This window comes from Labrus bergylta, chromosome 13 (genome assembly GCF_963930695.1).
Source record: "Labrus bergylta chromosome 13, fLabBer1.1, whole genome shotgun sequence".
In the NCBI taxonomy this organism is placed as follows: Eukaryota; Metazoa; Chordata; class Actinopteri; order Labriformes; family Labridae; genus Labrus; species Labrus bergylta.
The window spans coordinates 26,052,523-26,079,454 of NC_089207.1; the positions used below are offsets into that span (position 1 = coordinate 26,052,523).

The 26,932-nt window shown below is 40.2% G+C and overlaps 1 protein-coding gene across 1 annotated transcript in view; it reads left to right on the forward strand.

Annotated features, from left to right (window-relative positions):
* myo10l3 (myosin X, like 3) overlaps positions 1–26,932 on the forward strand; it is a 56,084-nt gene that overhangs the window by 16,290 nt on the left and 12,862 nt on the right. Inside the window, 19 exon segments of the mRNA XM_065962219.1 lie at positions 6,812–6,970; positions 7,858–8,045; positions 8,180–8,314; positions 8,851–8,975; positions 9,090–9,103; positions 9,228–9,312; positions 10,020–10,126; positions 10,410–10,539; positions 11,670–11,788; positions 14,085–14,231; positions 15,367–15,467; positions 15,890–15,956; positions 16,550–16,642; positions 17,567–17,635; positions 20,126–20,208; positions 20,307–20,415; positions 21,741–21,821; positions 24,016–24,140; positions 24,345–24,459. Of these exon segments, the coding sequence (XP_065818291.1) occupies positions 6,812–6,970; positions 7,858–8,045; positions 8,180–8,314; positions 8,851–8,975; positions 9,090–9,103; positions 9,228–9,312; positions 10,020–10,126; positions 10,410–10,539; positions 11,670–11,788; positions 14,085–14,231; positions 15,367–15,467; positions 15,890–15,956; positions 16,550–16,642; positions 17,567–17,635; positions 20,126–20,208; positions 20,307–20,415; positions 21,741–21,821; positions 24,016–24,140; positions 24,345–24,459 (2,052 nt within the window).

A 26,932-nucleotide genomic window follows, 5' to 3' on the forward strand; every position in this document is an offset into this window, starting at 1 on the left:
CCTTTTCAAAGTAAGTGTAACACAACTTACTTGCAGATTGCAGTGTTGGCATTTTCAAAGTAAAAAGCTATAAAAGACGTGTGAGAGGGGAAAAAATGAACTCATCTCTCCCATGTGCCCTCATCCTGAGCACGTTGGTTTGATGTTTCTCTGGTCAGTGGTGAGGATTTCTGCAGAGTGAGAAGTCGATATGTGGTCAGAGGGGGGGGGGGGGGTATGACTCTGCATGATGGAATCAACATCTATCACAGCTAAGAAGGATTTACAGCTATAGGTCGTAGTGAAAGGAATCAGACCCCACTTCTTATTCATCATCTTGGTGTGTGAATGGAGAATCTCACAGGGTGTTGCTCTCAGTCCAAAAGCATGCAACGCCTTCAGAGGGATTTCAAAAGATAACATTTGGTTAACTTTAGTTTGACCGTGAGCAGGGTCATGGCGTTGAATGCTGGCCTGTCACATATGATCTTCACATGTAAGCTCAGGATCACCTGGTCATCAGGCCAGGCATATGGACGTCTCCTCTGCGTCCAAGTCCTGAGACAGTGCAGCCAGAATGACAGGAATGTGAGATTGAAAAACAAATTGTCTCCACCCTCCGGGTGGCTGCCTGACCTCATATGATCCCTTGGATCACATATCTGCTCATCTTATTCTCATTTTCAGATTCAAGTGTATAATCTTTATTTAACCCAGCTTCGGTAAGGGTTAGGATGTGTGTGTGTGTGTGTACTGTCTTTCTGTCTGTGCGGTGTCAGACGGGGTTTGGTAAATGCATCCTGGCAGAATTTTCCCCTCTGTCGTTTAGATATACCATTATCCATTTCTTCAGCGCTCACACTAAGGTGCTGCTCCCTGTCTGAGTGCTCCGCTCAAGACACTCAGCCCCGGCTGTAACCGGCTGACCTGGCTGCTGTCATATTAACCATCATATCAGCATCCATCACTGTCTCATCCTCGCAAACCACAGACCTGTGTGGAAGAGAAGACACAGCAACATGAAGCTGAGAGCTATACAGTATATGTCGTGTGTGTGTGTGTGTGTGTGTGTGTGTGTGTGTGTGTGTGTGTGTGTGTGTGTGTGTGTGTGTGTGTGTGTTTGTGTGTGTGTGTGTGTGTGTGTGTGTGTGTGTGTGTGTGTGTGTGTGTGTGTGTGAGACCAGATGGCACCAGCTGGATTAACAGTGTGTGAGTTATTCCCAGAGGGAAGCACATGTAAAGAAAAGCAGGAAGAGGCTCTGTCACCTGAACTAAACAGCCGCTGGTGGTGATGATGTCATCTGTTTCAGTGTTGCTTTAGTTCCAAATTCTGTTTCATGCTTTTGTCTTTGGACACTTAAGGATCTTAATAAAGCTGTAAGTTAACAATTTAACATCTTTAAAAATATTTCATATTAATGTTATAGTTGTCGGGAAAGACAGACACAGCTGACTTATGGCTTAGCATCCATCATTGAAAAGTATTTTGTACCAATTTGTATTAGGCTCATGTTAGATCTTCAAAAAGTAATCATTTAAATAAAATAAATAACAGGAGCTTTAAATTGTCAGGATTTGCAGTTTTTGTTTCAGATGATGAGAAACTGAAACTGAGCGGCTAGTTTTGGCTAGTAAAACAAAAGAAGCTCTTGATGATGTCAGATTAGCATCATACATTTAATAAAAACAAAACACCAACAATTAGCAGACTATATGACATGTTTAGACATTGGAATCTTTCTATTTCTATTACAATTGTATGCTCAAATAATATTTTAAACCAACAATTAGACACAGACCCTTTGTTTCATTTGGGGTATTTGCTTGGAGGGCGAAAAATGTCCAATTTACAAAAACTGCCATAAAAATAGAACAGATTAATGTTTTTATCTACTTTTTTTTTGCATAAATCTCTTAGGCAACTCCAGCCCTAGTAGTGTAAGACTGAGAGAAGAATATCAGAGTTGACTCTTAACAAAATAGTGTGATTTCTGAAGTTGTTTTCAGCCTGCTGCCCTACAGTGTCTGTGCTTTAAATAGGACATTAATGGCCCCTCAGTCTTTTTTGGATTATTGCTCAATGGACTCATTATGTGACCTTTTATGGGAGTGATGTGCATTCATGAGTGTTCTCACAAAATAACATGCTGACACAAATATTAATGTGAGCTTCTGTTTGAAGAGTAAACTGTTTTTTTCTTTGTATGTTAGGTGATTATCGATATGAATATTATGAATGTTCTTTGAGCAGTATTTCAATATAAAACTCCCTCTTTTCCCATTAATAAGCCTATCTCCTCATGACCCCCCTCCCCCTGTCTCGAGGGTCTGGGTGGGATTCCCCTTCAGCAGATGGATTCACTGTAAGACAGAGAGCGAGTCAGACAGAGTGAGAAAAAACAAACAAACAAGCGAAGCAGAAGCAGAAGCAGACAGTGATAAACAAGACACTGTTGGTGTGCACAGGCCTGTGATTTAGTCTGTGCACATGTGTCTTTTCTAAAGGCCTGAATGTATCTGCCAGTGAGGGTCCGCTCAGCCGAAGAGCTGCTCCGCCCTCATATGTGAATATTCAGGAGAGCTGGTGGAACAAAGCAGCAGCAGGGTGTGGTTTCAGCCCGGAGGAAACAAAAGGAAAAGAGCGTTACAGCTGCAACAGAGTTTAAAATTCAGATGGTTGTTTTTGTCAGGAGAGCTATTCACACTATTACGTCTGAATAATTTAGTGAGGAATTAGCATTTTGCCTAAGTTTGAAACATATTATTAACACAAATTTACAAGATGGCATGACTTTCTAAATAAAGTACCAAAAACATTTTTTTATGTTTCAAAGCCATATGGAAGAAAATGTGGAATGCAACTTGTGATTCCTTTTCATTAATAATGAATGTTTTTAGGACAAATATGTTGCCAAAGCTGCAATTTAGACATTGCTCTCTCTTTAGCTTGCAGCAGCTTCTGGTTAATTATATGACACAATATCTATTTTTTCCTAAGCTTCAGGACTTTTAGTTGCTATCTGTAGTAGCCAATTTACTATGTGTGTGTTTATGTATTGTATTTCAATGGTTTTAGTTTATATGTTTATTTATTTACTTCATTTGGACACTAGGGGGAGATAATGGATATTGTGGGTTAATTGGTCCGGTGGTCAATCAATAGATTTTTATTTTGTATAGCATCAACTCATAACAAGTGTTATCTCAAGACACTTACCTTACTCTTTGTCTGTTAACATTACAAAAGAGCAGGTAAAAAAGACCTTACTCATTGTTATGTTCCAAAAAGCAGGTTAAAGACCTTACTTATTGCTATGTTACAAAGACCCGGCCTATCCATCATGAGCACTTTAGCAAAGCAGCAAAAGTTACAGTGGTAAGAAAAAACTGCCTTATTAAAAGACAGAAATCTTCGGCAGCCTTCACAGGCCTAGACTGCGCTGGGGTTGGAAAGGGATAGGGGGAGAGATGGGATAAGATGCAGGAAGAGGGATAGGGAGCAAGGGGGTGGGAGAGGCAAACCGTCCATCAACAATCCGGTGGGGGGGGGGGGGGGGGGGGGGGGGGGGGGGTTGTTGTTCTGGCAAATCATCTGCATTAATGAAGCTGAACTACTGAAGCCCCAAACATGAATTACATTCCCCTCCACTGGCTGGAAGCAGCTGCAGAGCATCAAACCATTGTTTGATTTGTTTGTTAGGAGTTTAAAATCAATATCAGCAGACACACAGTTACATCACTGCAGGTCAGTCAGTGGGATTGTTGGTGTCTGTACAGCTCTGAAGCTCCTGCATTATCAATGTTTCACTCCATCTTATTGTTCTAATGGCCACTTACTGTACAGAGCATTATGGAAACTTGTTAGGATTGTAATGAAAATGGGAAAGAGTAATAGACAGTGCCCCGGCATTTTTATGCATTTGTGAGTTGTGATCCATCCAGCCATAAGTGTCATTGAAGTTTAGACACAAACACATGTTAATGTGGAATACTGTGGCTGCATTATCAAAGCTGAAACCCAACAATGAAATAAGAGCACAGAGGGGAAACACAGAGGGACATTAAACCTCTTTTGAACCTTCAGCTCACTTCTCTCTGAGCATCTCTGATGTTGTCAGGCATGAAACACCCCAAGGCTCCCTCTGTGAAATCTGAGCAGAGTTATCCACAGAAGATCAAAAAACAAAGGTCACCTTATATGAAGCAAAAGACTAACAACCCAAAGATACAAACATTAGGAGACAGTTCCTCTCTTGTGTTGTGTTGTGGTACGGGTGCTTTCCAAATACACATACTCTTTGTGTGTTTGGCTAGAGCTGCTATATTTGTTTTCCTGCGCTGAAACTTGAGGTTCTCCCTGAAACCGAGAGTGTAACATGGACCTGAAGCGTCTTCCAGATGTTTGTTATCCTGTATTATCTTCGCTCTGAGCCACCTCTGAGTAACTTTGAACTTGTGTTTTGGGAATGGAAAGAATGCTGACACAGGATTAAGACGTCTCAAATGTCTTTGGTTTGTTTGAGCAAATGTTGGACATAATAAGTAAATCTGGACCTATAGGAGCTATAGGAAGCTGATATTTTCAAAATAAAGGTCTAAAAGGTTGATATTTATTTTTATTTTCTTGTAATTTACATGAACTGAAGATGAAGAAATTCAGTAACATATAGGCCTATAACAAATGTTAGCTGAAGCTGCTTTTTGTATTTCTTTTAGAGTATTACTTTTGTGTTATGGCATAACACATTTCTCCCTTTACAATGTTAAACTCATAAAGGCCCATTCAATAAGAAATACAAACCCCACTCAATGTAGTTTAGGCTTCACTCAGGTTTTGTGTAGCTACAGCCTGACAACAAAGACTAGCTTAGGTTTCTAATGCTATAGCCAATTAAGTAAAACTTAGATACTGTAGATAATTCTGTACTTTGACACTTCTTTACATGTTTTACTGTTTAAAATGTGGAATAGATAGATTTAAAGTTGTTCCTATAAAAACACAAGAAAAGGCTATATGTCTCTGATAGAGAATTAAATATTGTTTGAGGTTTTAACCTGATTTTAGCCAATTATTGCCTTAATAGCTGAAGATAATCAGAACAAATACAGAAAAAGAAAAAAATATATAAAAATATTGTATTGTTGTATTTAAAAAAATAAAATTATGTTCTGATAATAACAGAAAAAAACGCTATTGAAACATCTCCAGTTGTTCGTGAGGACATCATCACACTAAGTGAGTGATGTAATTGAATGTAAAATGACGATGCTGAAGTGCAAAGTCTGTTACAGTATATGTTTATCAGTCAGTGAGGCCCTGCCTGCTAAATCGGGGCCAATTTGCCAGAGAGGATGGGTGGGGTGGGGTTAGACTAAATGTTGAGGGGGACATCTGGCCGTAAATCTGCAAGCCTCTGCTCCAACATGACATCACTGCAAGTGCTGCTCACTCCCTCAAGGTGAAAGGGTGAAGCTTTCACAAACCTTAATACCACAGAAACATGTAGTAAACCACTGAAGGCTGCATTGTTATTGTGCTGTTGTAGCTATGTTCGGATTTATAGATAGAGTCAGCTTTTCAACAACAGTATCTCCTTTCAAGCTTGACTTGTTTTAGGCTATGAAAGATGAGACACAAATACCTTCCAAAATAAAGGTTTGTTTCATCAAAGAAGTAGTTCAGAGGATAAACAACAGTTTGAATGACTAAGAGTCTCTTTTGGAGTCCTCTAGCTTTATTATGAGGACACTGACTTATTTACAGCGTAATTCATCATCATTCATTATGTAAACAAATCCTTGACATATTATCTTATATAAGTTGCATTAATTTTTTTAATCTTGTTATCTCAAATTCCCTAGATTAAACGTCAAACTCTCATCTACACTCACTAATCAGCTTTCTCTGTCCTGACTCAGCACTACTGGGTGAAAAAAAAAAGGTTTTACTTCCATCTGGGACACATCTGAACACACCAGTATAACCATCAGTAATACATAAAGACACCACAAACTCAGCTCCTCGGACACAAGTATTGATCTCTCAGACCAGTTTCCCATCAAGTGACCATCACAGTCTGTCTGATATCTCATCTCATGTCTCTTCCTTTAGAGTTGTGATAGCCAGAAAGTCTGCCAGACTCTCTGTGGATCTCTGTGGGTTTCTTAGACTGCGTTCCTGTTTCATTGCTACAATAGAGACACTGTTTTTTGTTTTTTTTATGTCTACCTTTCTTTGGATTCAATTCAAGTTAAAACTTAATCAATTCCCATATCATCCTTTGTAGTTCCACTGTTCAATTGCATATTGCTACTGTCTGATTTCCATGCCATTGAAAACGGAATATTTTGCATTTTAGCTCGACAAAGATTAAAGTTTGAAATCTTTTTGGGGGTTAGGGGAAATTGTGATGGTGACGCTTTCCAGTTCCTGATGTTATATAGTTTATAGAAACCCAAAAATACCTGATTGTAGATATATACTGTAGCTGGCTTTATGTGGTAGTAAGACATAACAGACAATAGAGCCAAATATCCAAGCCAAGCCACACAGGGTCATCCAGTTCAGTTTAAAAGCTGCCAGCCGAATGCTGCAAAATGAATGATGCAGAACTCTGCTTGCACTTGGACTTGGACTTTAAAAACTTTTTTTCATTGATTGATGGTCAAGTTTCAAGCCGAATGTAAAATTATTTTCTGGAAGCTTCTGCAAGTTCAAATAAAGTTGATCAGCTTTAAAATCCAACTTTCTTGTGTGTGTGTGTGTGTGTGTGTGTGTGTGTGTGTGTGTGTGTGTGTGTGTGTGTGCGTGTGTGTGTTTGTGTCGTTTCAGGTGATCTACCTGCAGAGGGCAGAGCTGAGCAGGGAGATGGTGTACCCGATGCACCCTAGCAGCATCAATGGCGTAGAGGACATGTCCACGCTGGCAGAGCTGCATGAAGCCGCCATCATGCACAACCTCTTCATGCGCTATCAGAGAGACAACATCTATGTAAGGCTCCACATGATCTGTATCTGTTTGCATAATTCACCGTGAAGCACCATGGCTATTTGTTGGGCCTTTTTCTGGAAAGGGGGTTTTGCAGGTTGGAGGAGAGATCATTTTAGATGTTATTACCTTGAGTTATCCAAATAAACAACATCAAGAGGAAATGTCAACTAAAGCTTGATTACATTTTTTTAATAGTCTTTTCAAGGGGCATTTTAGGACATAAACACTTAACAAATAACTCCTGTATTACCTTTAATAGTATTCATGGGAGGATTTTCCTTTCAGAAGGCAAGATTCAAATATGTTTGTTTGACCCGGTCTCATTCCCAGGATTACTTTCACAGCAGGAGCACTGAGGTCTTCCTTGAAACACCCTCCAGGCTTTATTAAAATAATCATTACACACAGACACATGTTAAAATCCCATTTCCTAATCCCCCGCCCGTAGTTGTGCGGCCGGTCTGTCCGCATGGCATAAGAGAAAGATTTCATTGTGGAATCATGACCCATAAACACACTTTTGTGAGACACTTTTTCCCAAAGCGCATTACCCGAGCAGGAGCTGAGGATCCTAAAATATTACCAGCTTCAGTGCAAAGTAGGCCGTATGCGGGAGTGTAAGAGCATGACTGACTATAGGTAAGTGAGTCAGAGGAAAGAGAGGGGAAACTGGAGGGGGGGGGAGGGTTCTGCAGAACTGAAATAGTTTGGAAGAAGTGTTGTTTACATAGCAAGATGTTGAAGCTGCAAATTCTAGTGGAAATACCAAGCTTTCTCTTTCATTCCATGTTTTTTTTTTATTTCACTGATAATCTGTGTTTTTCTCCCTTTCTTGTATCCTCATTTTTCCCTGTCTTATTTTTTGTCTGGTCTTTTATTACCCTCAGACCAACATAGGTTCCATCCTGGCTGCAGTAAATCCCTACAAGCAGATAGCAGGCCTGTATGACAGCACTGCAGTCGAACTGTATGGCAAACACCAGATGGGGGAGCTGCCTCCTCATATTTTCGCCGTGGCCAATGAATGTTACCGCTGCCTGTGGAAGAGACACGACAGCCAGTGTGTTCTCATCAGGTGAAAAAAAACAAACTTCACTTTATAACCCACGTCAGTTATGTGGGACCGACTAACACATGGGACAAGTTTGATACAAGCTTAAATGGTTAGAACTTTCCGTTTATTGTTTGTTCTTCTGTCTTTGTCTCCAGTGGTGAGAGTGGTGCGGGGAAGACAGAGAGCACCAAGCTGCTGCTGAAGTTTCTCTCTGTGATGAGTCAAAACTCAGCAAGTACTCCTCTGTCTGAGAGAAGCACCCGGGTGGAGCAGGCACTTGTTCAGAGCAGGTACTGTTTACAATACAGCATATAGTCCCAAATCTGTTTATGTATAAGTCTTACTAGTGAATGAACAGCTGCTAATGAGTTCCTGTTACTTTTAAAAAGCGTTTGTATTCTCATTGCTAGTTTGTATTTTGCACATGATCAGATGTTTAGGTTATAATACAAATGGACCTCAAACCTTATGGCAAATTCTGTTAGCTTGTCTTTTATGTTCATAGTAATGTATTTGATTGTGCTTAGCTTATATGACAGATGGATGTATTTAGTATGTTGTGTGTGTTGTTTTTAATTCATATTGTTACTTATTTAATGATGTACTTGTGATATTGACACATTTCTTCATCACATGCAAAAAAATACAGTCTCCATCAAAATTGTAATGCATGAGGTTTAGATTTATAATGAGCTAAGTAAGGGATCAGGGCATACTTTCATCATGAACAGAATCCAAATCTGGAAATAGGAAATACACTTCTGGGAGGACATTGTTGTCCATAGTAGAGGTGTGATTTTGTTCTTTTCTGCTCCCCTGTCTGCAGTCCCATCATGGAAGCCTTTGGCAATGCTAAAACCGTGTACAACAACAACTCCAGTCGCTTTGGCAAGTTTATCCAGCTCCACTTTTCCCAGAACGGAAACATCCAAGGAGGCTGCATCATCGACTGTATCCCTCATTGAGTCTTTAACTTACTGTAGAGGCATATGATTACAATCGTTTGTTTCAGACTGTGTATTCATTTTACCTTGTCATTGTTTCTCCTTGACTTTAAATCATCAGATTTGCTCGAAAAAGTAAGTTTATGTTGGAGCGATCAGCTGCAACATTCTCAGCAATTTGATTGTTTGATTCAATCGACATAATCTATTCACCAGAAACATTTAAACTTTTTCTTTTTTACCATCATCTCTTTCCAAGAACCGCGTTGTTCGACAGAATCCCGGAGAAAGAAACTACCACATCTTCTACGCTCTGTTAGCAGGGGCTGACAAAGATCACCAAGGTCGGTTTTTTACAGAGCTTTAAAGAACACTTAAAAATTAAAAAAGGTCGGGGTGCTGGTGGCGCAGTGGATAGTGTGCAAGTCCCATGTCTGGAGGCTGTGGCCCAGGTTCAAATCCAGCCTGTGGCTCCTTTCCCGTGTGTCAATCCCCACTCTCTCTCTCTTTGATTTCCATCTCTGTCCACTATCCTATCTCTCCATTAAAGGCACAAAAGCCTCCAAAAAATGTATCTTTAAAAATGAAAGAGGTTCCTTTAGCGCTAACAACCGACATATAAGAGCTATAAGGTTGGGGTTTTTTTTCAAGAGCTATACAGGAGACAGCTGTAGAGCTTGCTTTTTACATCCTTTTTATCAAGTTAGTATTACTGTCCAGTAATTGAATGTGTGTTTATCTTTTTATGTCTTTTATCTCCCTATCAACAATCACTTTCACATTAAAAGGTTTGCAATCTGTATGCGACATAATCAATAGTATGAAAGCAAGGATCAATCTAAAAGACTCGCTTCAAACCGCTTGGCATAAGATTTCATTGTACTGTGTGAGTTTCATCATTTGTGTGTGTGTGTGTGTGTGTGTGTGTGTGTGTGTGTGTGTGTGTGTGTGTGTGTGTGTGTGTGTGTGTGTGTGTGTGTGTGTGTGTGTGTGTGTGTGTGTGTGTGTGTGTGTGTGTGTGTGTGTGTGTGTGTGTGTGTGTGTGTTTCAGATATGTACCTCCTGTCTGAGGGTCCTGAGTCATATCATTACCTGAGCCAGTCAGGCTGCGTTCAGGACAGAAGCCTTGATGACAAGCAGCTCTTCAACAGTGTGATGGTAAGGAGGCGAGGTTGATTTTAGTGCAATTGGTTTGTTCTACCTCCAGAGGGCGCTGTAATCCTTTATCACAGGCATAATACCACCTTACTAGAGGAACATGACTTCTAGGAAACTTTAACCCTTGTTGTTTAAATATATCATGTTGACATTTAGACATTTTCAAACATGTTTCTTGGAGTGTTTTGTGCCTCTAAGGGGGAATATTTTAGTCCTAACTGCTGTCATATTTTAGTGTCTTTCTGGTGACATATTGTTTGACTTTGTCTATTATGTGTTGCAGGAGGCCCTGAAAGTGATGGAATTCACTGAGGAGGAGATCAGAGACGTGTTCAAGCTGCTCTCTGCTGTCCTCCTGATGGGAAACATTGAGTTCATGACTGCTGGCGGTGCTCAGATTACTTCCAAAGGAGGTAGGAGATGAAGTTAAAAAAAAAAAACATGCAATACACAGAGTGGGCTAGATTGAATCCTTACAATAGTGATTTTAGTATCCTCAATCTGTAATGCACTGTTCAAACATGACACATGAACAAGTCTTAAAAACTGAAGTTTTTTTCTTGATAATTCCCTGGTTAGAGCTGTGTTATTTTTGTGTTCACATATTATCTTCTAGCCTTTAATTATTCTATTGATTGCAGGTAATCAAATGAACAGTGATAGTGTACTATTAAGCACATTTGGAAGTACTTTATGTGCTGCAATGGATGCTTTTATCTTTAAAATGAAAAGCAATAAACTAATATTTACTGGCGTTGAAATTGAAAAATATCTTCGACAACTTTGCCGTATTCCCCATTCATGCTACAACAGAACATATGTACACATAAATACTAGTTATAATAAATAAATGATCGGATATCTTACATTTTAGAGCCACATAAATCATTCATCCCTCGGCTAGCTTGTCATGTTAAAGCTTTAATCTGGCTAAGCAAGTGTTACTTTCTCAATCAGACGAAGAAACAACTTCACTTTTAAATCCAGAACATTCAGTTTATTTCCTTAGATTTGTAAACACAACGACAATGTTAGGGAAACATCTACTATAGATGTTGTAGCAAAGACTGAACACATTTTCCTATTCTTCAATGCAGATTTAAGTGGTACATATTGTTTAAAGTAGTTAAGGTATGGTAATATCCTGTTGTTGTTGTTTCTGGAATTCAGCGCTTAAACTTGATTTTTCTAAAGCAGGTATGCAGCTTAACACTGATACTGTTCCACCGTTCAGCACTACTTCCCATACCCTGAGTTTGATTGACATTGCAGCAGCAGACAGAGCTCTGAACAGGCTGTAACATGAGCTCCAGGCTCCTTTGTTCGCTTTGTCTGACCTCTTTTCCAATGAACCACTGAATACAGTGACTGCAGAAAACTCTTAGCGCACAGCCCAGAGAGTAGAGTTTCCTTTACACTGTAAAGAATCACACTTTGTAAGTCACCTCTGTTGTTTAACATCAGGTCAGAAGCCCCGAACAGTCTGCATTAGTTACACTTAAAGGTACATGTTTGTGTGTTTGTGTGTGTGTGTGTGTTTCAGTTGTCAGTAATGTCAGCGAGCTGCTTGGCCTGGACTCCTTCCAGCTTTCAGAAGTGTTGACCCAGCGCTCCATGATCCTCAGAGGGGAGGAGATCTGCTCGCCTCTCACTGTGGAGCAGGTAACAATAGCACAACTTCCTTCAATGCAGGAACTAACAACTAACAACTAACAACTAACACCCTCAAATCCTGAAACTTCTCCTCGATCACTGTCATTTCACAGAGTTCAGGGATCATTCAGAAGTATCCACTGTCTTTAAAAACACCAAACATACAGGAGAGGCTTGTTAGTTGCCCCCTGTCCCCCCCCCCCCCCCCCCCCCCCCCCCTGTCACACACAGACACACACATTCACACATACAGCTTTTCTCCAGCTCTCCCCCCCCTCCCCCCACATGCCTCTCCAGATCCCTTGCGTGACTCCCAGCCATTTCCTGCTTTTTGTCTGCCAGATTCCTGGCACAATAAAGCCATCATGATAGTGATCTGAGTCAAAAGCACAATAGGGCCAATGACTGAGGCTGAAGTGAGTCTGCTCCTCCGCAGCCTGTGCAGCCAGGCACCGAGTCGCTGGCGTGATAACTCACTCTTTGGCTTCAATTGTCGGTGCCTCGTTCTGTAATTAATGTGGATATTTAACAACTCAATGTATGTGCTATCCTTTTCAATGGACGCCACGAGAACATGCTGACGCTCGACACCATCCTTTTCTGGTCCAGATTGAGCCTCGACGCCCACTCGCATGCATAAATATCAGCGAATATGCAGAACGGACCTTTACTATTATCACACTGACACAAGCGTCATAAGAAATCTTTTCATCAGCAGACAAAGACCCGGCTGCCGCTTGTTCTCGCTGGCCTTTGAAGCAGCTTGTCTCTTAATAGAGTTCATTATTCCAGTTCTGGAATCAGTGAGAATGGCTTCTTCTCACAGTGGCCAGGGGTCACCCACCCCACGACTGCCAGTTCTAGCCCCCCCCGCCCCGCTTCCCCAAACCCACCCGCTCTCCTGGACAAACAGCTATTCTTCTCCCCCCTGTGACGGAGATCCTGGAGCCACCAGTTCCCTGTTCACACCGGCAAAGCTGCAAGAGGTGTCGGGGCTGTGATTGATTTCTCAAAAGCCCAGGAGCATTGTTACCCCCCTAAATACAGTACACACCGCCACACTCTTGTTTTGTTTTCATTTCAAGCACAATGCCCGTGGAGGAAGTGCAGCTGGCTTAAGCTCAGACTTTTAAAATTTGTTCACATGTGGTGTCTGGCTGGAAGGCTGACTTTTCTGCAGCGGGAGAAAATCAGATCAGAGTCAAGAAAATAATTGAAACATGAAAGAACACAAGGAATTGGAACGGGTATTGTTGTTTGTTTGACCTTTGTGTAGGGTCACAAGATACAACAGCAACCGATCTGGGGCAAAAGATCCAGATTAAATGACTTCAGGATCAATAATCCAGTAATTTAGAAAAATGTATCATACCTTCATCTTTGTGATACACCTTTTTTTCACTCTAATGGCACATCTGGGGGTTATCTTCCAATTTTTTTCCAGGTAAATAATATCATCTTACATATATTTCAGGCCTCATGAGAAAATCAGATTACAGACATTCAGATCTGAAAACAAAGATCCTTTCCTTCATAGCTAGATGTCAACAAGCCCCAACTAGCTATGTCACAAGCCAAAAATGTTAGGAGCCTCTGGTTTAAGATGAACTATTCACTCTATTTTAAACTTACAAAACACATTTTATTTGAAATCTCACTCCAAGCAATTAGCAAGGAACTTAAACTGTCAGAAAGTGGAATTAAAAGTAACTAAGAACGGCTCAGTCTTGAATGTTCATTAATGGAGCAGAAGTAAATGGCAACCACTTTCCACCACTCCATCCGCCTGCCTTTAATACACCTGACCTTTCTGCCTCTGTTGGAAGTGGAACAAAAGGTGCTACAGTGTGGGTGATACTTCTTTATGCAGGGTTAAAAAGTATTTTAACCCCCCCCCCCCAACAGCACTTTCATATATTACTCTGATTTTTTTTAACGACATTTTTGTTATACAGTAAATACTGCCTGCTGCAGTGTGTCAATCTTGAGATATAAAGGTGATTAATGTGTGTTTGTTGTGAAAACAGACGTTGTCTTACCTGTAGCCCACAGCAGACAGATGCTGACATAACTCACCTTTGTCTATAAAACACTATTTGTTTAATAGACACTCGACTGAGGCTTCACAGTTCAATCATCACGTGTGTTTAGTGTTTTAACAGCTTTAACCACCATCTGATTTAAACATATGAAATGTACGACACACCATACTGTTACGTCATGTATATCAAGTTTCCTTACCCTTATTATTTATGTCTGTATTGGCAATCATAGTAACCTCCTCTGTCTGTGTCTTGATTTGCAGGCTGTGGACTCGCGGGACTCGGTTGCCATGGCGCTCTATTCTCAGTGTTTCTCCTGGATCATAATGAGGATCAACCAGAAGATCAAAGGCAAAGACAACTTCAAGTCCATCGGCATCTTGGACATCTTTGGCTTTGAGAACTTTGAGGTGAAAAAATCAATCGCCCAAATAAAACTTTTCTCTGAAATCCGTTTATTCTTTTTGAGCTTTTCGTTTACACCATGTGCAAGATTGAGTGCGTTCTTCTTTTGTTGTTCTCGTTTGGAAAAGGTGATGTCACATGCCGGCATAGAACAGAATTAAAAAAGATATCAGTGAGATACTTGTTGAAGTGTGTAACTGAGCAGGCATTTGACTTTGATAGAAACATTAGTTTTTTAGGCAATTAAGAATCTGATAACAGCTGTACGAGTTTTTGAATCTGAATATATAAAACACAAACATCTATAAAAGTTGAATTTTTGTATTAAGTGCTATCAAAGCACTAAAAATAAAAATTAAAACATCAATCTTTTAATAATTTGGGTTGATTTTGCCTGTAGCACTATAGATTATTGTAAAAAAAATATATATTATGAGCTGTCACATGTAGATATATTCTTACATACATTTTCTGGACAATGTGCATATTGTCTTGCCAGAATTGATCAAAGCTGTCTGCTTCGAAGGCTTCCTCTCATCAGTTTTTCTTATCGTGACCCAATATCGTGCAAAGTTTACCACAGAAGTCATAACTTGATTATTTGCTTCTTTTTTTGGAAAGTTTCAACGTGCTCAGTTTTCCATGGACAAAGCATCAGGACATTGTGACATTAGAGAAAGAGAGTCCATTATGAAACTCAATCAAGTGTGATGAATCTCCATTGCTCACACAAGCAGTTAAACTTTTATTTTTATTTTTTATAAACTTTTTTTTATTACTTTCATGCTTTCCTTCAGTCATACTTACAAGTTTTTATCAACCAAAAATAATACCATAACATTTAACTTAGTTTACACTTTTCAAATCAGGATCACATGAGATATTTGCCTTTACGTCACAAGACACAACAGAGAAAACACATAAAATAAAAATATATAATTAAATAAATATAGAAACATGTACGTCAATGCAGTTAAACTTTTAAAGAAGTTGCATTTGCACCATCACATACTGTGGATGTTTCAGTGATGGAGACAGAGTACATGTGATTTGTCATGTGAGTGTTTTAAAGTCTTTATTAAACATGTCTGAGTAAGGGGTTTTAAAGCCACGCAGCTGACATCTTCTTCTGTCCTGCAGGTGAACCGCTTCGAACAGTTTAATATCAACTACGCCAACGAAAAACTCCAGGAGTATTTCAACAAGCACATCTTCTCTCTGGAGCAGCTGGAGTACAACAGGTTGGCATGTTTGATAAAACTCAAAATGTGAAGACATAAATTAACACAGAAAAGAAATGTATTCAGGGAAACCAGTGAAAGCACAGGGGCGACACAGGCAGCATGCCAGAGATTTGGATTCGCCTTAGTTTCTCCCCCGGACAGTTGTTTTCCTGTATAATGAGCCAGCAAGTTGGACATGGCTCATTTCATCACATGCTCATGCCGGACAATGCAGCCATTGTGTCTTCCAAGTTGTTTATATTTTTGTATTTACACCCTGCCTCTGTGTGTGTGTGTGTGTGTGTGTGTGTGTGTGTGTGTGTGTGTGTGTGTGTGTGTGTGTGTGTGTGTGTGTGTGTGTGTGTGTGTGTGTGTGTGTGTGTGTGTGTGTGTGTGTGTGTGTGTGTGTGTGTGTGTGTGTGTGTGTGTGTGTTTGTCAGGGAGGGGATCCAGTGGGAGGCCATAGACTGGATGGATAATGCTGAGTGTCTGGATCTCATAGAAAAGGTAACAGACAGTCAGACAGACTCCAAGAGAGCAAAGTCACCACCAGGACCGACCAATAAACCACCATCCGGAGCACGCTGACCTCTCTGTACAACTCTATCATTATGTAGTCTCTTTTTGCATGTTGTATGCACAGTAATGTACACCAGGCAGCGGTTTAGAGAGGTATGGTTGAAATGAAACATGGAGACAATTGTATTATTTTACCACAAGAGGTATAATGATGGTTATAATTGATATTCTGCAGAGAGAGGCTTGTGACTGAGACGTTTCTGGGTCATATCACAACATACCGAAATACTTACAGAAAGCTAAAGACAACACTACAACCTTTTTCCCCTCTATATGTCATGATTGTGAAGTGGCTTAGAGCTCTGCTGTATTGGTTTGACCGGTGTAGAAGGTGTTGCTGCCAAACCCCCATGCCTCCTAAGTGAACTTTATTTTTACAGATAGAAAAGAAGATTGATGAATTGCTGTGCTGTTTCCTGTACTTATTGTCATAATAAAAGCTGTCAGATGTTCCATAATGGGATTATAACTAGTTCCATCATGACTGTGTTTTAACACTCTCTGCCCCTCTCTCTCTTTAGAAACTGGGCATGTTGGCTCTTATCAATGAGGAGAGTCGCTTCCCCAAAGGCACCGACTACACCCTTTTGGAGAAACTGCACAGCCGACATGCAGTGAGTCCACACACAAACACAAACACACACCACGAGGACCCTGGAACCCTGCAGTTTCTGTTAGGTTCTTGCACATGAGCAGCCCACATGAACAACCTCTCACAAACACCCCAAAATGCCATAACTGCTGTTAAACCTGATGAAGCCCCCGTTGCCTTTGGTGCAGTATTGTACATCATTCTGTGCAGTGTTTGTAAACGCCCCTGAGTGCTCTAACACGCACACACAACAATGCTGAAATGTGATCAGCTGTACTTCAGGCCTGGTTAGCATTGTGTGAGGAGAAAAGAGTTTCCAGGAGAGGTATAAAGTGAGACTAATGACCTCTGACCTCTCCCTGAGGTGTCTTGAGGTGTAAGGTGTTAGGATAAGGGGAAGAAGGAAGGAAGCTGTGTGATTTCATGCAGGAGATTTGTTTAGTATTGAGATTAAAAGTGTATTACTTGATTGAGAGGAAATCAATCTACTGTACAAGAGCAGCGAAAAATGTCAAATGTGTTGATTTTGTAGTAGATTTTTTTTTTTTAGTTTGTAATATTAAGACACATGAACAAAAATAACCCCGATGATAACCTTTTTTTTTAAAGTAAGAATTATGAAGAATACAATTCAAAGATAAACAGAAAAAATACCATTGCCTTTATAGATCTTTTGAAAAACAGTTTTTTCTACATAACTAATGAGAGTAAGATAGTACTCAAACAGCATGAATCAATCGTGTCTAGAGAGAGGACAAATAGTTCAGGTTGTCAAAATAAAGATGTTCCAAATGTAGGGAACCAGTTCAAACATCTGTCTTTGAATCAGAATGAAACCGGTTTCATTTTAAATGTAAGGTAATACATCTTACTGTGTATAAATGTTTTTATTTCAATTTCTATGTCATTTCTAAAACTGAGTCATTACTTTATCCTTTCTTCTCAGACTAATCAGTACTACGTGAAGCCCAGAGTCAACGATCACCAGTTTGGCATCAAGCACTACGCTGGAGAGGTAATTAACACTTACATACACAACACTCACACAGATACAAATCAAAGCTCCCTGAAGGAGAAAGTTATAAAAATGGGTTAGTAGTAGTGGAGAACATGATGCTGATTCTGGCCTCTCCTCCGAAAAGATAAGTGCACAACTAGAGAAGGTGAATAAGGCAGGAGGTTTTGGATGTACTGAAGTGTGTGTGTGTCGTGTGTAAGTGATTGAGTGTGTTTGGGGGATGGGGGATGGCTGATAAAAAAAAATGACCTTATGAAGCCTGCCTCAGACAAGGTCTCCTCAGTGTGAGTGTGGAAGCTCAGTCACAAGCCTGGCATGATGATATGGCAATGATTCAGGCCAGAAAGGACAGGCAGGCCAACCAGTTGTCCACCCCCCCTCCCCCCCCCCCCCCCACACACTCTTTTTCTGCAGAATTGAGTTGCCTCTCTGAAAGCTCCTTCTGTTATCTGTAACGGTACCGCAAGTTCATTGAGGGAAATAGATGCATCCTCCCGTTGATTCGATTATCAACGTGGTTCCAGAGAAATGCAGTCAGTTCAAATTGAAGTCTGACAAAATAAGCACGCTACACATTGTGAACTCAGGGGGCCAAACATAAACATTTTACAAGTCTTAAGAGATTGCATTCAAACTGTATGTAGTTCCTCTTGATGAAGCTGTTTCTCTGCAGCATCATGAGACCATCCCACTTTACCGTCTTATTGAACTGAACCTGAAGCGTGCAGACAGACGACCTTTTGTATGAGCATGTTTCAATGAGAGGGGAATGGAGTGTAATCAGTGTGTCCGTCATTTATAAATACATGTGTCGTCAAGTTTTAAATCTCATGGCTCCCCATCAGCCTCTAGTCTTGGAGAACGAGGGATAGGGGTTGTTACTGGATTATAGTATACACACACAGCTGTGAATACGAGCTCACACGCACACACACACACACACACACACACACACACGTATGTGATCCTTATTAGATTAGAGGGAGCATTTTTTATTTTACGTCTTTGCCTTTTCTTGCATAAAATCTTTTCTACGCGCTTTCATAACACAGGGGCACACACACACACACACACACACACACACACACACACACACACACTTGCAAAACACCCATACAGATAAACACTCTGAGTGCATGAATTTCAGTCAGGGCGAGGAAAGGAATGTCATGTTGCTAAGACGAAGGCTGAACTGAACTCAACAGGTGACTGCATTAACACATAGGCCCTCCGCTGCACTCACATAGTGCCCTCCCCCCCCATCCCCCGCCTCTGGTCATACCCAGCATTCAAACACACATTCACAGTCCATCTCATGTCTCACTTAGTGCACATATAAGTGCAAGTTTACATTTTTAAAACACAAATTCTTCACTCTGGATTTTGCCTCTTGTTATTTTGCCAAAGGTTAAGAAAAAAGTGCACATTCAACACAATAAACTAAACAATACAACAAGACAAACAAGATTTAGGATGCTGGTGTGCTTTTTATGACTATGACTTTGAATAGCCTGGGATTATAAATATTGATATGAATACAAATACAGAAGTAATTTTTTTTAATCTCTTTCCTGAAGTCTTTAATTTTTATTTTTTAAGGACAACTTTGCCTTAAGTTTGAAATATTTGCAAAATTTTGCATAACCCAGTTTGCTGCAGGGGTAATGTGCACGCATGTATATATGTGTATAAATTATATGTGTATATACAGACATCTTTTCATGATAAAAAATCAATAGATAGATTGTTTAACAGTTTGCTTTGAGGAAGCTTATTTGCTGTTCTTTTTTTATTGATGTACATACCTAATCTCATTGAGACTCAAAGTGTCATTCCCAAGAGAGATCAGATGTAATATACTGTACATGATACAATGTTGCTCTGAGAAATCCATTACACACACACACACACACACACACACACACACACACAAACACACACAGTTGAAAACTTTTAAAATGACATTTCCCTTAAACTTTATTGGAACAACACTTTATAGCCCCTTGACATTATTACAGAAAATAACTGTGGTTTTTCAATAAGAATTCTCCAACCACACAAACCTTACATTAAATGGTTCAATAAGTTTTCATGTCATACATTATATAAAGCTCTTTGGATTTGAGCCGTTGACTTGAATGACTGCGTGTTTTCTACTGCTTAACAGTGAATTTTATTAACCTGTATTCTATTTGGATAATGCTGCATATTAATAACTTCATTTCAACTATATTTGCACAGTGCATTAAACATATTAATGACCCAAGTGTATAATTTGTACATCTTTACCTAATTCTATTTTCTGTTGAATTTCTCATCGTTCTTTTTTTACTCAGTTTTTGTTGCTTTTTTGTTCCGCTGTATAACCATCAAGTCTTTTCTTATTTTATATATATTTTTTTTATTTATTTCCTTATTTATCTTGTCGGAGTTGTTATCCCTCTCTGCTATATCTAACCTTTTTTTTCTACCTCTCGTCTATTATAGGTGCTTTATGATGTGCGAGGGATCCTTGAGAAGAACAGAGACACCTTCAGAGACGACATCTTGTTTATTCTCAAAGACAGCAGGTATCACACTTGTTGTCTGCACAAACCTGTGTGCTTTACTTCTCTTTCTTGGTTTAGTTTTTCACCAACGTATCCCGTCTCTCTGACTGCATCTGCAGGCTGGACTTCATCTACGACCTCTTTGAGCGTGTCGGTAGCAGAAATGGAGACGAGACCTTAAAGATGGGAACAGCCCGACGCAAGCCCACCGTCAGCTCTCAGTTCAGGGTGAGACTGAAGTTTCTGTCAGACAAGATTGTATGATGCTGTCACCACTTAGACAATGAGCCAATAGTCTCCCATGTTCTGCTGCATGTAGTAATCACTTAACCCTTAACATTTGACTCTCTGCATGGTGAGGGTGAGCGGGCAGGCAGAAATCACAGAGTGTTAGAGGGGGGAAAAAGAATGCTCTCAGTGTGTCTGATCTGCAGAGAATAATGGGTGTTGGGATGTATGAAATATGTGGTTATGGTCATGGAAAGGGTGAACTGAAGGGCTAAGCTTAGCATGTCCTAACTGCAGTATGGAGAAGAGAGAGAGAGAGAGAGAGAGAGAGAGAGAGAGAGAGGGAGAGAGAGAGAGAGAGAGAGAGAGGGAGCAGGGGAGATTTTGGCAGGCTGCCCTGGCCTACAGTACTTAGAGCCGGGGGATTAGGGTTGATGGCTGGGCAGAGAGAGGCCAACCAGGGGCCAATCATACTCGCCTCTGCCAGGCCCGGCCTCGCTGGAGACAGACTGTCTGAGGAGAGAAACGGCAAGGTTCGAGGGTCCTCGTAGTGTGTGTGTGTGTGTGTGTGTGTGTGTGTGTGTGTGTGTGTGTGTGTGTGTGTGTGTGTGTGTGTGTGTGTGTGTGTGTGTGTGTGTGATAAGCTTTAATAAATCATTACTATTTGATGCATTTTGTCCACAACACTTACTTACTAAACACACAATTTAATCTCATGATTTTAAGTTTTAAAAGTTTTTTGTTGTGTGTAACTGAAAACTCTGATTGTCCCTGTATCAGTTATGGACAGTAACTCAGGACACATAATCGACTTTCTATTAGTGCAAATACTTAAAAGCTGTATTTTTGATACTTAATACTTAATACACTTCATACCCACTACAGAGAGAAATCATGTACTTCATACTCATATAGAATATCGTTTTGCATATTGCAAACACCTTGATTTTACTAAGTAAATGTTTATTCTTAGTGTTCTCAGAAAACTCAGATATTATTTAATATTTAAGTGTTTATACGTTTCTTTTTGTGTGTTTAAAACAAATGTTAAAAACAGAAAAAATATTATTCACTTACTGGTATACAGATTTATACAAATGCATATAAAAGAAATAATAAACATATTAAATTATGATGTTTTTTTAATAAATGTGAATAAATAAATTAGAACCAACAAAGATAATTATGAAACTATGTTTAAATGGTGGTTATGATTTATATAGATAATGAAACAAACCTTGTATGAAATTAGACTTACATAGGAACATTTGTAATAAACTAATGTTATTGCTGATGTTATTCCTCTTGTTACTGATGTGTTTCAGGATTCTCTTCATTCACTGATGGCCACACTAAGTGCCTCCAACCCCTTTTTTGTGCGCTGCATCAAACCAAACATGGACAAGGTAGGTCATGCAAATTTCCATTTTCACCCTTTCATGCAGTGTCATGAAAAAGATCCAGAACATTTTTTACTTGTTTTACTGCAAATTGTCATTACTCATGAACTCATGCTGCAGCTTCATAGCTGTGAAGACTCTCATTGTGCTTCCTCAAATAATAGGGCTGTGTACCATTACATTCCTACCACTTTATCCCCTCCACCAGAGTTCAGAGGTCACTGCTCCAGCTGCAGCAGTGACCTCTGAGATGCAGCCAGCAGTACATTTATTTACCGGGCCTTCATTTCTGGATCACGTACGACTACATAACTGCAAAACCTCTAAAAATCTGCACCGTCATCCACTTTTTTTTTGGATATTGGATAGTGATAGAATTATGTGACAGAGTGAATTGGCTTTTCATGTATTTCACTTACTGCATAAGCATGGAAACTTCACTTTGCTGGTCTTGCCTTCTTTCCTTGGATTGCCTCCTTTTCTTTTTTTCTCTGACACTTTCCAGGCTCTCAATCACTGTCCATCACACTCGCTCACCTGGCCTCAGTTGCTCTCAAGATGGAACAAGCTGTGTCTGTGTTAATCCTTCAGTATGGCAGGATTGCGTGTACAAACATCTTACATGACTGCATGCATGCAAAGACACACACACACACACACACAGAACACACACATACTTACATGGAATGTATTAGTGCAATTTGCTTGCACTTGCTCATCTTGGAAGAAATGTCACCAAGAGAAGGGTCATCATGTTTTCACTCAAACAAGTCAACATGCCGTACCTCTTTCAGCCCTCTAAGTCCTCCACTAAAGAGCAGAGTTCAGAGCTCATGTTTATGAGTCGGTATGTGCGTTTGATTATGAACATGAACACATGCATGCATGCTTCTTTTTCCATACATACTAGCATTAGTCTGTAATTAGACTAACACATTTGGGGAATGCGGGGGTCTTGTGTGAGGCTTAAGCAGTGCCGTCTGACCTCTGGCTGACAATGGCGTTCGTGTGGTCCCTTTGAGCGGTCAGGCCACCTGTGCAGAGGTGTGAGGCGGCAGACGTCACAGATCCATACTGATAAGCAGGCCTGAGGATCATTGGTGAGCTGTGAACAATGCAGCTTATTATTCCAAAAGGAAAGGCCTCCCCTGGTTGCTCTATGCTGTTCAGGTTTCTTTCTGTTAGCATGACTTTTCTGTGCAGTAACCTGATTGTTAATGTCAAATGATAGCACTCAGCGTGGTTATTTACCTTTTTGCTCAGGTTTAACATGACTCTACATTTCAATAAGTGAGTGGGTTCAAAAGTGGAGGATTATATTTGCCTGCAGTGTTCAGTTGTGCCAAAGTTTCCCCTAAGGCAAGGCAAGTTTATTTATATCGCACATTTCAACAACAAGGCAATTCAAAGTGCTTCACACAAGACATCAGAAGCATCATGACAGAGGAAAGAAAAGAAACATTAAAATAGAAAATTAAAAAAATCAATTATTAAATCGGAAAGTAGGTTCAAATAAAAATAATTCAAATGAAATTAATTTAAATAAAAAAAATAAAAGTAAAGAAATTAAAAGAGTTAAAAGAAACAATAATGATTACAGTGCAGAGTAAAAGTTTAAAATCTTATTAAAGCTGTTTAATGAAAGGCAGCTGTAAACAGGTGAGTCTTCAACCTGGATTTAAAAGAGCTGAGAGTTTTAGCAGACCTGCAGTTTTCTGGGAGTTTGTTCTAGATATAAGGAGCATAGAAACTGAACGCTGCTTCTCCATGTTTGGTTCTGACTCTGGGGACAGAGAGCAGACCTGTCCCAGACGACCTGAGCGGTCTGGATGGTTCGTAATTAATCAGGAGGTCACTAATGTATTTTGGCCCTAAACCATTAAGCGCTTTATAAACCAGCAACAGGATTTTAAAGTTTATTCTCTGACAGACTGGGAGCCAGTGTAAAGACCTCAGAACTGGACTGATGTGATCCATTTTCTTGGTTTTGGTGAGGACTCTAGCAGATAATCAGCATAACATCCAACATGCTGACTAAGACCTGCATGTAGGTTGACTTTAAATGGACAGCTGTTGATAGAAGACTAGAAAAGGGCTTTACAAGCTCAAGTCCATTAAACATTTACTGTCTCTCAGAAGGAATGAACAACTGTTTCCTTGTTTGTAGGTTTCATATTGTTAAATGTATCTTCATCCACAGAAGGCCAACCGGTTTGATCCTGATGTGGTCCTGAACCAGCTGAGATACTCTGGGATGCTGGAAACTGTGAAGATCCGCAGGGCTGGATTCCCTGTCCGCAGAACATTTAAGGACTTCTTCAGCAGGTCAGAAAAATACCCACAGAAAAGCTCTGTGCACACCAAAGCTGATGACTTAACTCAAACATGATACATTTAGGTTTGACTAACTCAAAAAAGCAAGAAACAAGAAATGTTTTTTCCCCCGCTGTAATCCAAACAAGGAATATTGCTTTCTACTGTTCTTGATTATCTAAATGTTTGTGCTTATGTGTGTTTGTGTTGCCAAAGGTACAAGATGATCGTGAAGAACAAAATCCACACAGATGATGAGAAACAGAGCAGCTCGGAGCTTCTCACACTTCATGACAAAGCCCAGAAAGAGTGGCAACTGGGGAAAACAAAGGTGAAGCACATATGCACACACAAATTAACACTTACACACACATGCTCCAACTTGTTTATGTCACAAAGGAGGACATTACTTTGACTTACATTCAAGCCCTTGAAACTCACAGTGAATGTAACCACCGACCTTAAAATACTTGTAACTTTATACCTTACATTATCCAATCACAAAGTCTCAAACACTACATTTTTGGGTAAACTTTGTGAGAACCAGCTTTCTGTCTCAAAAATAGGACCTGAATCCCCATCATTTAAGATTTAAGATTTACTTTATTGATCCCCGCAAGGGGAAATTTCAGTTTTCAAGTCATGAACACACACATAGGCTGAAATATACACACACATGCAGAAACAGGATCCTATGGACATGCACTAATGGAGAGAAGCCAGAGTGACGGGGCTGCCCACACAGGTATGAACATACATACCTTTATGAAAATAGAATATCAATGTTATCAAACCTATTCTTCAACATAAAGAGGCCATTGTGATGGTTAAATATGTTGTCTTCACTGACTGATCTTTCCCAAGAAGTCAAGCTGCTGTCGTTCCCAAGCTGTTAATGTGTGCCACAGCTTGGACAGCCCCAGCCATGACTCATGTCCCAAAGATTTTTTTGCAGGCCGGTTGTGGTCAGTCTACTTCTCTCCTGTTGACAACCACAGAGTTTCATGGTTATTCCTCAAAACCCTGAAACCAACAACAACTGTTACTGTAACTGTAACCCAGTTCGGGGGCTTACAGTAATCCTGAGTCCGTCTTATTGTAGCTGGAAGAGTGTTAGCTACTTGACGTTTACAAAGCGGCTGATTTAATAAACTCAAGTCTAGGTGAGTGATTTTCGCGGAGGTGAAGAAGAGTTGCAGAGGTTTGAGGAAAGACACATCTTTAAATGAAAAAACGATTGGCATCCTTTGCAATTCAGCTCTTATCGTTCACTCATCATTTCTCTCTCTGGCCCTAATTCTCTTTTCTTGACTCTCTTTGCATCTGTAATGATTGTTTTAAACAATCATCAACTAACCCACTAAAAGCTCTCATTGAATAATTAACCTTAACTGATTTGTTTGATCCTGACAGTACAGCCTCTTTTGCCTCATGTGCACTAAAGAGGGGAGCATGAATGACCCCTACAAAACATAAAGTGGATATAGATACAACAGCTTTGTTGGCTTTTTTAAATCAGCCAAAATCCCATTTTCTCCGTCTTTTACTTCCTGCCTTAATTAGTGGTTGCTCCATGGTTGTTAACTCACAGAGACATTTTAAATTTGTTGATTCCCCTTCTAGACAATATTGTTGTTTTACCCTTATTTTGCTGGCACTACTTTATATAGTGTCAACTGCACACATGGTATGCTGGGATATACATGGAGACCAAAAATGTTCAATGTGAACCACATGTTGGTTTTTAATGAATCTATAACCGCTGAACATCCCACATTTAAACACATGCCAATGTATATTAAAGCTTTCACACAGTCACTTCAGAGAGAGAACTTGTTTTTCTGGGGGTCAAAACGTTGACCTGTGGCTGACTTTGCTGCTCCACTTTAAACTGTGTATACATAGAAATATTTGATTTGCGACCCCCAAAAATGCAAAGAGTGGCTGTGTCTGTGTCGGTCAGTCCACATGCTCGGGTTTTTGATGGCAGTGTAATATTTTTGGGCTCAGGAAATGTAGTGTGGGTTGTGGGAAGGGGATTAAGAGAGTTGAGGAGGGGGGGGGGGGGGGTGCATTTCCTTTTCAGAAACAATCTGTATGTAATTATATGCCCTGATTGTGTAGAGGAAGTGTATGCTCAGAATTAGGGGCTCAGGTGACGTTGAACGGATTGTGTACGTGTGTTTGGGAGCCATTTGTTTCACAGACGAGGGAAGGATGTGGACGAAAAAGGAAGCTTCCTCCTTTCACAGACTTTTCTAAGGCAGGCCGGGGTGCAGCTGTGGGACCCTTTGATTAGTGGAGCATCTGGGAAACACACACACAGACACTCCAAGGTCTCCCCCTCTAATACAATCGCTTGATCTTCCAGGCTAGAGAAATCCAATATTACATAAACCCCCCCACATTTAATGTAGGTTGTTGAATCTCCCAGCCCGCTAACGTAGTCATCTGATCACAATCTGATTGTGTTTTAAAAAGTCATGTGACTTCATGTGTGAGTTTTAGTGTAGAATGAGATCTAGGCTGCCGAAAGTCCCACAGAAAGAGGACCAACTTTTAAAAAAGTCTCCAGGAGCAAGTGAGGGGTTAAGCAAACTTTTTGTCTTCCTCATAAGAGCAAGTAGGGGTGTGGCTTTCTATCTGGACACCAGCCACCATCCCGCCCACTCATCTCTCCATCCCTCCTCTCCCTACCTCTCCCCTCCCTCTCTCTGTGCCTCTCTGCCTGCGCACGTCAGTCGAGCTATCAGTGTGCAGCGGTAGCAGCATTAGTAGGGAAACTCTCAGGAAGGACGCCTGAA